Below are 12,279 nucleotides of genomic sequence, written 5' to 3' on the forward strand. Positions count from 1 at the left end.
TAAAACCTCAGGCTGGTGTACTAGGATTCTCTTTGCTCTTGGTTTTGCTATAAAAATAAGGCTGCTATCGCGTTGCTGGAAGCTTTAGCTATCTGGCTTTTCCTGCTTTTCAGATGCAACAGCAGCAGCAGCAGCAGCAGCAACTACAGCGAATTGCCCAAATGCAGCAGCTGCAGGCAGCACAGGCTATGCAGGCACAACAGCAGCAGCAACAGCAGCAGCAGCAACAACAGCAACAAATACCACAACAACAGATACAGCAACAGCCACCTCAACAAGTAATGCAACAGCAGATGCAACAGATGCAACAGCAACAACAGCAGCAGCAACAGCAGCAGCAACAACAGCAGCAGGTTGCTCAGGCACAACAGTCTCAGCTGCCACCACAATCCCAGCCTCAACCTCAGCCCATGGTATCTCAGCCACAGGCAATCTCAGGACAAATTCCTAGTCAGGTTATGCCTGTTACTCTTACGCCCCAGCAATTAAAAGCAATGCAGGTAAGGGCTAGTGACCAGCTGATTGTTGGTTCATTATGATACTCTAGAGAAATAATAAAACCATTTATGAAGCTAGTATTTAAAAATAATTTCTTGTCTTACTCTTGAATGGACAAGAAAAAAAAAGAAAAAGAAACAAACTCTGGTTAAAGGAAATATCACCTCCATGATGTTTGCTGTTCTAGGACATGAGCAAATGCTTTGAAGTGCCTAATACATGTGACTGGAGCCAATGTTGGCTCTCTAGCATGCTGGCTTTTCTTCTGCTGCCATGTTTAGAGTTTTTGGTCAAAGGTTAAGATACCATGCCTTGAAGAGAATGTGAACAAGACAATAGTTTTATGGTGTTGAACCTCTTGCTGGGTCATCCTCTTGATGGTGCAGCTTTTTGAACTGTTGCATTACAGTCAGTTTTTTCTGTGCTGTTGAGCAGAAGCTCAGATGTAATCCCAAGACCTGCTTTTCTTTGGGCCTAGCTGGGAAGGAGTGTCAGCCATACTTGAGAAATTATTCACCCCACATGCATGAGTTAATATATCCACTGTGTGCTCCTGCTAGCTAAGCTAGGACTAGTGAAATGTCATGTTCATCACACTGACAGCCATAATGAATGTATAGACATTTGAAATGTTGGTCATTGGTAGGTGCTTAATACAGTGTGCTTGAGGGAAGTCAGTAGTTACATGGTTAACTATGTTTGCCAGAAAGTTGAAATATCTAGTATTGTTGTAGGAAGACCTGATAGAACCGGAAAGAAGTTGCAAGAAGAAATCAAGTCTTGGGTGCACAGTCTGTAGGAAGACAGTTCCAAATGTTAGAAACATCGGAACTTGCTTTCATAATGAAAGCTCAAAAAGTCTTTAGAAAGAGTATGTATGTGAGGCTGATCTTGTCTTCACACCCCTTTTGAGTGTAGTCAGTGTAGTTGTAATAGAAGTGTCGTGCCCTGATCAGGTACATATGTTTACTTCATTCTTCCTTTTTGTACTCAAGGTAAGAGCTCAGCTGGTCCAGCAGCAGCAGGCAGCGGCAGCAGTGCAAGCAGCTCAGGCCCAAGCTGCTCAGATGGGAGCTTCAGGGCAGGTAAGGACCCAGGAGCCAGCGTCACTAGTTACAGGCCTGTAGCAAGTGCATGCTAGAGACTAGCATGGAGGTGGGTTTATGGTGGCTTTCTGATGAGGGGGTCTAGCATTGGTCCTCCCCTTTATAAAGGGTATATGGGCTTTTATGCTGTTTCTCCTTTGCCTGGAGTCAGAGGCAGGATTTCGTTGACAATCTCTCTGTGCATGCTCTCTGTCTCAAGTAGGTAAGATTGTTGCCTGTACTGACACAGGAATGCACAGTCAATAAGACGGCCTACTGTGGTCACACTACAAGTCTGATTGTTGGTACCTGGAGTGTATCACCTCTTCCTTTGTTAAACTTTCTTAGGTGACTGCTTTGTTGTGTAAACTGATTTCTGTACTGTGAATCTTTGCCTGCTATCTTTACTCACATGTGATTTACCTTCCATCTCTATGTATCAACCATAAAAATAGTATAGACAGTGAAATCTCTTTGCACTCCCCTCTTGTTCCTTTCATCTTTTGCTCTTCTGAGTGAAATGGGCAGTATAGATTGCTCTTGTTCTGGATGTGAATTGTGAAGAAAAAATGGCATGTGTCACAAGTGCAGAGTTACATTAAAAAAAAAAAAAAAAATGCTGGGTGAAAGCTTGTTGTCTAACACAATTTTCTTATCCTGCAATACACTTGTAGCCCCAGTGATTGTTCCTTGATGTGTGTCTGGTATGAAGGAGACATGGGGGAAAAAAATTGGGAATGGCTTGAGCTGAACCTCTCATCCCATTTTCCACAAGAATATGAAATAGTCTTTCGTGGCTTACCTCTGTAGTGTTTCATATTGAGGCATTTTACAGACATGGGTAAGTACAATTATCACCACTTTGTAGATGAAGAGACTGAAGCAGACAGGTGAAATGAGGTTTACTAGGATTAATGGCAGAGTTCTTTTCATATACCCAGACATTCCATGTCTACATGCACCATTTCCCCTTCAGCGCACAAGGGATACTATAGTTGTAGTGAGACATTTGGAAGCTTTTTACGTGGACCGTGGTAACAATTGGTTGTTCAAGATGCATCTCCCAGACCTGTATCAGGAATAGTGCCTTGTACCATCATCGTACATCCTTGTTGGTGGCTAAGTTCCGTTTCTGTATTGGTCCTTTTGCTTGTGTCAACACAGGATGTGAAAGTTGAGCAGTGGTAAGTACAGTTGGTACAATACTGGCAGCGATGCAGAATTCTCTTTCTACAGTTGAAATGTGAATTAAAACTTCTGTTTATTTCTTAAATAATTTCCAGGTGGGAGCTGCAGGGACTTAGGCTGACTGGAAGGAGACTCTGACTTTTTTTCTTTTTACTAACTTAACGGTGCTCTTTCAACTCCTAAGCAGATGGATTGTGCTTATGTAGTCAACTTAATTCTTGCCCCATTTAGTGAATTCATATGCCAGTGGCTTAACAGCATGGTGCATTTGAAAAGTTTCAGGTGATAAGATGGTTGACAGTGGGTTTTGTATTGCAGCTTTATTCAGACATATAGTAGACTCAGGGATTGCTCTTTATCTATCATGGATGGAGTTTAGAAAATTCCACCTACAGATTTTACTCCATTTGTGTTCATGCCATTGCAATATGAGTCCACTAAAATTCATTTAACACTGTGAAGTCCAATAATTAAATGGGTTTCTTGTACTTGTGTAAATACTCTCTGTATATAATCTTTAGTTTTCAGATTGTGGCAGTGTACAGTATTACAATGCAGCTTCGGTATTGAGAGTGTATATGGAATTTCCTTAATCTATAAGAAGTTTCTTTTAAGAGTAGATTTTGGTTTGTATTTAGTAAGTTTTTCACTAGCGCCAGCATTTTTAATAAATCTGCCTTGATTTCTTCATTTGGTTCAGGGAAGCTTTTGTTATAAACAAACCCTATCCTAATCTTTGCTTTTTACATTTAAACTTAATCTCTAGGGGCTTTCAAACTTGGAATTTTGGTTGTTATGGCTGTGTTTTTCCTTTTCCGCAAAGTTTCTGTTCATTCTTCCTACATAAAAGTAAAAGCAATCCCAGGTTTAAACATGGATCCACCTGAGTTTTGAAGTTGTTCTCTGAAGTTGTAAAGACACTATGCATGTCAATGTTCCCCTGCTTGGGTGTCTAGTCCTTGTGAGCATGTAACTCACAGGTGAAGCTGATAACTAAAGTGAGTAGTGTCCTAGTGACCACAGAGTGCCACACAAGTGCTTGCAGCACCAAGAGAAAATCTGTAATGAACTGGAGTTAAGTATCAATAAAGTTTAAATCACTGTTCTGGTGCAACTCCTTCAGGTGCTCAGAATGCAGATTGGCTGTTGCTTTTAGAAAATCAGAGCTGCCGTTAGTGGAGTGACAGCGGCACAGTACTTATATATGCTTACAAGAAGCTGCATATTTTTGGAATTCTGAATCTTTGGATTTTAGGTGAAAGAAAATTACAGGTTCAGGATTCTAATTGTTATATTCTACTTCATTTTTATCAAATACGGGTTTTGTATCTTACGGTGGAGGTAGATTCTCTTCCTCTGCTTGCCCTCTGTTTTTATGGGGTAAAATTCTTGATTCTGTAAGTTGAGATAAATCAATTTCACTTGCAGAGGAGGATTTGCCTTCAGTTTAAATCTTTTTTAAAAGAACTTGAACACTTCTGGTTGTCTTCTGTTTTTAGACTGACAAAACCTCTTTCATTAATCTATTGCTTTGCGTAAAACAGATGCAGTCTTGGGAACCACCTTTCCTGAGTCCTTTGTCACAAGGTCACAGGTTTCATAAACATAAATCAGCTGGAGAACAGGAAAAATAGACTGCTTTTGTTAAGAGAGTGGAATTTGTGTCATTTTATATGTACACTTCCTTTCCAAAGCACACATTTCAAAATGCAAAAAATCAAAACCAAAGTTGCATGCACGTGCATACGTGTTTGACCAACCACAAAATAACAAACAGCTGAAAGCCTTTGAATTGGAGTTTGTCATGTTGGTGTTCAGTGGTTTGCCAGGCACTTAAACTGTGAATATGCTTCTAATTTCCTTGACCTCTGAGGAAATAATCTGAATCTTCACACTTTGGTGGTGTGGCTTGAGAAAACAGGTCCAAGATGGGATTTGTGGGTCACCATAACATCCCTGGGTTCACACACCCCAGACATCCATGTGCATTCACGAGGGTCTAAGATGGGGTGATTGTGCCTGGAAGGATATGTTTATTTTTTTTTCTAGCAATGTCCCTTTTTTTTTTTTTCCCCCCTTTTTCTTTTTTGTTAGGGTTGTGTTGCTTCACCAGCTCTCATGTTGATACTGTAGCTCTTCACTGCACTTTGTAGCATCCACCTGTGCTTTGTGCCAGTGCTGGGTTGTTGTGTTTGCTTGTGGTGGCTGCTGCATGCTGTGTGTATACATGCGCATGTGTGTATGATGTCTGAAGCGCTCTCATTTGTTGCCCTTTTGAAATCCTGTCTCTGACCATCCCTCTTTGCCTGGATGGAAAGGGACTGCATTGCTCTGATGTTGTGAACTAACAGCTGTGCTGAATTTGACACTGTTTTCTTTATCAGTTATTGCTTTCCTTTTTCAGTCCTGCTGTGTTGTATTTAATTTTATTTATTTTTAACAGTTGTAAGCACATGCATTCTCTGACTTTCTAAAGACATGTTGCTGGCTGCTTCAGTCCATTTACATAGAACACTAAGCAAGAATGCCCCAAACCATTTACTGAAAGGAGACTTCATTAACTCATAGGTTAGTTAGGGCCTGTGTAGGTTCCTTGGTAATATGTATGCTGGAAAAAAAAGTAGCCCAGAGAACTTTACTGTAGATCTTTGAAGTACCAAACAGAAGCTCTTTTACTGATAAGTGAATCTGCCCAAATACTACCTCAAAAATATGCTATATTTTCCATAAATTCTCAGCATATATGGTGTAATATCAAATTTTAAGTAAGAGAGAGCTATACAGATATGTATGATTAAATCTGTGTGGCTCATGCAGGCTGATGGTTCTGAAAGGCACTTCTAGACACTGCAGAGTAGCGTAGTCCTAATACTATTTTAAAATACAAATAGATTCTAATGCTAACCTTCATCATTTGTCCTAAATGAATGTACTTTAGGGTGTGCTCAGTCTATACATCAGAAGAATCAAATAGTGCATGAACTAGCTTGAGGCAGATTGTGGACTCAGAATATTTTTAGGACAGTTTAGTAATAGAGGAATGGGTATTTGTCAAAATGATGGAAATTGCAAGGATATATTTGGCTTATTCTGTAGGTTATAAAAGGAAGGAAATAGCTTTTTCAAACCCAGAAGTACTTTTTGTTGTCTTTGTCATTGTTATACTGTCGTAGGTTAGGTTGGTCTGAAATTTGCTCACTGTGGAGCATTCCTACTGATAGTTGCTGTTGAACTGTCTCCCAAATTCTTTTGCAATGAAATATGCAAAAATATGCAAATACTGCTAAATTCTTTGAGTCCCCAGCGGGGGAAAGCACATCAGAAACCTATGGCATTATGTAGTTTCTTATATGGAGCATTCTTGACAACAGTCTTGGAGTACTTACTTCCAAGAATTCTGGAAAGTCAAGATGTCAGGCAAAACTTAGGAAAAGCCCTTCATGCAACTGATAGCATAGTCAACCCTTGACCCATGAATCTTAATCTACATATCAGCTCTCTCAAGATAAGTAGAATTCACTAGATGCTTTCTAAAACTGGATAAAAAGGGGATAAAAAGGAGTTTGATTTACAAGCTAGCATGGTAGGTTAGCCTTTAGAGAAAAGCTCACTAACCTGCCCTTCATGCTCTTCTTCCCCCTAATTCCTGGAGGTTGCATGTGCTTCTCATCCTGCCAGTGCACTGCATTTCTTGTTTTGCGATTACTTTTGTCTGTTGTCCCTCTGTCCTCAAAGATGATCACCGCACCTATGGCCCGAGGTGGGATGCAAATAAGACCACGGTTCCCGCCTACCACCGCTGTGTCTGCTACACCGCCAAGCTCCATTCCTTTGGGCGGACAGCAAATGCCACAGGTATTTACTGAGTCAAAGCACATTGTGTCAGGAATTGTGCAAAGCGTTCAATACGTGATTGTATAGCACTTGCCTTCAAGCAAGGGGAAGTTCACTTTTTCATCAAACAACTAACTTGCTGGTGTTACTCAGGGTATTGGGCTGTTTAGGTTTTTTTATGGATCTTTTTTCTTTTTAAAGAATAGGTTTTCTGAGACCTTGGGATATCAAATAAAGCATTTTTAAAGCGGTATAGATCTTTAAAACATTTATAATGTTCATAATTGATTCAGGTCTCACTTTAGAACTCCGTGGTTTCTCTTTAGTCTTTGTCTGTGCTCCACGAGTGTGCATTCATGAGAGTGTTGCAAGTCAGTACTGCATTGTACTGGCTGAGTTGTGTCTGGGACCTTACTTGTCATGTGTTCATACTCTGTACATGTGCTTCTTTCTTTAATAGTAAACTTGGCTCATTTCAGTTTGAGTAGTTTCTTGGGATGTTATCAGGGACCAAGAAAAATGGAGCTGTTCTCTTCTTTCACGGTTGTGTAGGAGGAACTGCCGGAAGGATTCCACTTGTACCTGCATCAGAGAAGAACCTGTACAGGCAGCATGGCAGCACCTCTCCAGCTGTTGCTGGAAGTTCCATGAGGTCAGAGTGCTGCATCTGCCTGCTGCGGGTCCAGATCTGCTAAAGACATCACAGTCATGTTTTGCAAGCAAAATGTGTCATTGTGGGGGAGCAGGAATGGGGAGAACCAGAATGAGATAGAATTGAGTTTTTACCAGTAAGTCACAAGACAAGGTACTGGTCTGCTCTGCAGAAGTTTGCTGAGCCTGATGTGATTGGTGTTGGTTTAAACATGTATCATATTATGATGGTGGAATAGTGTTTAACTGCTTTTTTTCTATCTGTTATTCATGAACCTCGTATCTTGTTCTTCTAGATGCTGATTTTCAAATTTAATAGCAGGTGCGGTTTTAGTTCTTAATACCACTGCATTTTGTTCCTAGGTTTCATGACAGTTTCTTCACTTTTTGCATTTTACTTCCTTTGCAAGCTGCTTGTGGGGCTGTGGAATGTCTGCAACTCTGCTTCCTAGTGCTGCTGCACCAAGTTCAGTAGGCACAGCCTTTTCTTCTCAGGAATTTGCTAAAGTAGATACAGTGACCAGAAAGATTCTGTATACCTAGGCAAACACATCTGTTGTTGTTTCTGGTTTAAGATGGATGGTCATTTCAGTCCTGGTCATTGCTTACATGTTAACTGAAATAAAACCCAGGCATAGCTGTTGAGTCAAAGAATTTAGTTTGAGCCTTATTCGCTGTGGCAGTTTATATATACTGAGAAAATCATCTCCCATATGAAGTATTCACAATGTTTAGTTTGATGATGAGAGCTTCCAATAGATATTTAAGTATTAGATTGGCTTATATTTATATTTGAGTCATAACAAAAGACCCCTAGTTTGAGCATTCAGTGCCATAGGCCAATCTTTTAGTACTGTCCTGTCTGTGGTTATTGAGGAGCTTTGATTTCTGACACCAAGTGAATTGGTCATCAAGGAGCGCTCTCAGTAGTGTGCCAAGGATTGTGAAAATGATGTAGAAGACTGAACAACTAGAGAAGGCAGAAGAAGAAACGGAATTTCTTTATGAACAAAGTGATTGGAGTGAAAATGGCTCCAAAGCAGGTGGTAGGATGAGGGAGTGAGTCATAGTTTAATGGTGGTGGGAAGCATGTTTTTAAAGCCAGTCTGACATGCCATATACTTGACAGCTCTGTATCAGCATGAATATCTAGTGCTGTCTGCCAAAACATTTTATTCAGGTTCTAGGTGGATTAGAAATTAGAAATGTTGTAATGTGCGCCTCTAAATATCATAAAATGCTTAAATAATATTGTCTGTTTGATATAACTACCTTGTCATAAGAGCCCTTGCAGCTGTTCACAGTAGGAGTAAAGGGCTGTAGCATATATCTGGTTATTAATTACTCATTTAAGAGTCTGTCATTTCCTTAACTACTGTTTCATTAGGCTTGGTGATAGGTAATTCAGAGTGTCTTTTCTCTTTAGAAAAGCATCTTGGTATTGCACTGGAGGAGAATCTCTTTCAACAAAAGGACCAGATGTGTTATCAGTTCTGTGTGGCTATTTATTATTACCTCATATGGCATAAATGTCAGTCTGTCCTTTTTTGTCACAAGGCTTCATTGATTCTGCAGTGGGATTTTTTTTTGGTTGGGTTTTTTTTGCTATTGCAGTCTTTTCAGTCCAAAGGATATATTTACTGATATGGCATTGTATTCCACAATCTCCGGGTCTTTTGAATTGCCAGAGAATTAGAACTGACTTGTTTTTTTTTTTAGCTGAAGTTTGTTTGTGCCTGAATAGTTACCTAACATGAACTATAATCAGTATTAGTGGCACTTTTTGAACAGCTAAGAGAAGTTTCGTATACCATATTTGGATTGGCTCAAGAAACCTGCTGATCTTGAAATTTTAAAACATTAAACTAATACTCAGCTTTTGCTTTGGCAGTTAGATAACTAATGTGCTAATACCAATCATTCTCCTGTATTTCTAGTGTCAAAACCTTCCCAGTTCTGTCCACAAATTTATTGCAGTCTGCAATAGTATGAGCTTCCAATTTATTGTTGGCACAGAAATCGTCAGCAAACTGAAAATATGGGGGGGGAGGGAAGGGGATAAAACTGAGTTAATACTAAAATAAAGCAAGGGATACAGGCCTGACTGGGAATATGGAAACCTGTAGCTGAACTTTTTTGAAATTCTGCAGAATTTCATTTTTTTCATGTCAAGCAGTAACCCAATTTGCAATGGAGTAGGCAAGGCTGTGCTTACTGGCTTAACACTAAAACTGAAAGTACAGTAGTCTAAATGCTTTCTAGAGTTTTCCCTTAGACTGAAAATGTTTCTACTGTTCCTCCTTATTACCCATCACTTCCTTGTTGCAGTCTCCTTTTCCTTGCCATTAGCTTCTGCATATTGTACACTCTTGCTACCAGGAGCTGAAAAATTTTTGCTAGCCTTATCTAGTCAGTTCCTTGCCTGAGACTCAGTAAACTGGAGGTAGGTCTCATAATTAAGTTTATCTTCCAGCATGGTATGCTCTAAACACTAAGAACAGCTTCCATTTGGTGTGTATTAAGTGCAAAATTTTGTCATGCAAGCCTAAATATCTTTTGGGCAAGACTTTAGAAAATTAGGGCTTGATCAGGTCACTGCAGAGTTGCCAAGGAAATTCATGTTCAGTGGGGTGCGATAGCTGTCCATGAATATTCTTGTAAATGCAGAAACTCTCATCCTGCAGTGAAAAAATGTGTACTTGCATTTCCTTATGCGTGTTGAAGATGAAGGGTGTACAAATGGTCAGTAACCATGGCTAAGGTTAAATAAGGAGCTAAATGAGTGTAATGGAGTTAAAGCTCCAGAGGGAGGGGTTTTTTTGTCTCTTGGGGTTTACTGGGTATTTTTTTTTTTTTAAGCCTTCTTTTTAGTGGGAGTCAGTTCGAAAGAGTATTCCCTAGAAGTTGAAATGTCATTAAATTGTTAATCCGTATCCTGCAAACAGGATAGAAATCTAAAGCTGAAAGCATCTTTAGATCTATTCTACAGAGAGACATCTGAAATTATTATGTAGCAAATTAACTGCTTTCAAAGAAAAGTAAGGCAGTAAGTTCAGAATTACATACTTCTGAGTGCATGTTTTTGAAAATGTCTCAATTTTGCTGAAGTTTAGATATTAGACTTGGGTATTCTGAAATGAAGCCGGTGGAGAGCAAACCTGTTGCAAGAAGGAAGGCTGTTTGCCTATGCATGTAATTAAATGAGAAGGAGTAATGCAAAAAAACCCCAAACCCTAATTCATTCTATGCTTATGTGTGCAGTAGATGCTGCATGTTATCTTTGCTTTTCGGCAACATTAGTAAATTAATGTGAAGGGACCTTAGTGTTGAAATGGATACAGAAGCTTAAATTGGGCAAAAAACCTAATGAAATCCTTCTTCCTTCCTTCGCAAAACACAGAAATTTAAGTTTTCAGAAGTAATTTTGTGTAACCAACTTGAAACACTTAAAAGGGGCCTGATTTTCAGGAAGTGATGAACCACTCAAAAGTGGTCTTAGTTTGACTTGGTGAAAAATGGGTGCAGCATCCATATGAGTAAGTTCTAAATCACTTGCTGTTCAATAGAATGTTAACTAGATTGTAAAAAAATTAGGGAGTGCCTTTTGCAGTGTTCATAGAATCACAGAATGATTCGGGTTGGAAGGGACCTTAAAGATCATCTAGTTCCAACCCCCCTGCCACGCTTCCTTCCAACAGTGGTGAATGCTTCATTTCTTTGGGAGGCAGATCATGCTTTTCAATCTCAGAAATGCTTTTCCAGCTGTTGAGGAGGAGATACGCTGTTGAAGAATCCACCTCCTATGAAAAACAGTAAGCACAGTCTCAGTATTTGTTGATTGTGGAGAAAAGGAAGATGTAATGGCTGATTTAAAACATCATTTCAGCCTCACTTTTCTAGATATTATCTTTGTAGGAGAGGCTGTGAAGGTAATGGTGTTATTGAAGATTGAAAAAAAAAATCATAGTATGTCATTTGATTTTTAAACTATATTTAAATGGATGATAAACTAATATCTTCAAGCTTAGTAGTTTTACGTTTGCAACTAGCTGGGGATTGTTTGGGCTATTTTTTTTTTATTTAGTGGAGTGTGACCTCTTGCATAGCTGTAATGTGGTATTCCAAGCAAAGCATTTCCTGTCATATTCAGTGTGTACTTGCAAAAGCAGACCTTGCAATACTTACTTCTTTTTAATGTGCTAAATATCATGTCCTCTGGAAACAGTTGGATAATTTAGATTTAAGGAGTGAGTGAAGGACAACACCAAATTGCGGTGCCCGTGAAGTGCCTGGGACTTTTGGATTTACTGGGACCTTTGTTTAAAAATGGTTTAGACTGAGGGAAACAGAGTTGTTAATTCATAAAGGTGCTAATCAATGATTTACAGAGTGGATGCATGAGTTACTGCCCTCTGTGGGCTAATTCAGTTTATCTGTGTATGTACTTATTTATAGCCTCAGGTCATAAGAACTCTGCATGTGCCTTAAACAAACATGATCACTTAATAACTGCATTACTATACCATGCTCCTGGCCATGATTTTTTTTTTTTTGGTTGTTTGGTTTTAAGCGATCAAGGGTAAAAAATTCCATTAGAACAAATGCGAGAAGTTGCTATAATTTGAGCATCATCTGGCTCTGACACTTTAAAGCGTACAAAATAAATTTAGTTGTTACCCAGAATTTGGTGCTGTTCTGGAAACATTCTTATCCGTCTTCTTGTCCTTCAGGCACAGCTCATCATTCTCCAAAGGTCAGAAAGCTACTTCATTTTTTTTTCCACCCAGCCATTCAGTTTGGAGTGTTTTGTCTCCACCCAGATTTTCAAAGCTGAGTATTTAAACAAGATGGTGGTTTGGCTTACTTAATTATTTTTATTTTCTTCCTCCTAAAGAAAGCCAGTTGGGAAGCTACAGTCAAGTCTGACAGACCTTTGAAGACTGTAATTAAATTGTCAAAATAAGGAGGGGGTTTTATGGCTGTTAATTCTCCAGTTAGAACTGTCTTTTTTTTTTTCCTGCTC

At 39.3% G+C, this 12,279-nt stretch overlaps 1 protein-coding gene across 3 annotated transcripts in view; it reads left to right on the plus strand.

The window, feature by feature from the left end:
* Window positions 1–12,279, plus strand: part of MED15 (mediator complex subunit 15) — a 30,809-nt gene that overhangs the window by 11,458 nt on the left and 7,072 nt on the right. For 2 of the 3 annotated variants that reach the window (XM_063350540.1, XM_063350541.1), the window contains exons 7-9: window positions 114–500; window positions 1,494–1,583; window positions 6,507–6,626. In XM_063350540.1, the coding sequence (XP_063206610.1) occupies window positions 114–500; window positions 1,494–1,583; window positions 6,507–6,626 (597 nt within the window). The remainder of the gene's footprint in view (window positions 1–113; window positions 501–1,493; window positions 1,584–6,506; window positions 6,627–12,279) is intronic. The other variant, XM_063350542.1, reaches the window with a different exon arrangement.

Source organism: Chroicocephalus ridibundus, chromosome 13 (genome assembly GCF_963924245.1).
Source record: "Chroicocephalus ridibundus chromosome 13, bChrRid1.1, whole genome shotgun sequence".
Lineage (NCBI taxonomy): Eukaryota > Metazoa > Chordata > Aves > Charadriiformes > Laridae > Chroicocephalus > Chroicocephalus ridibundus.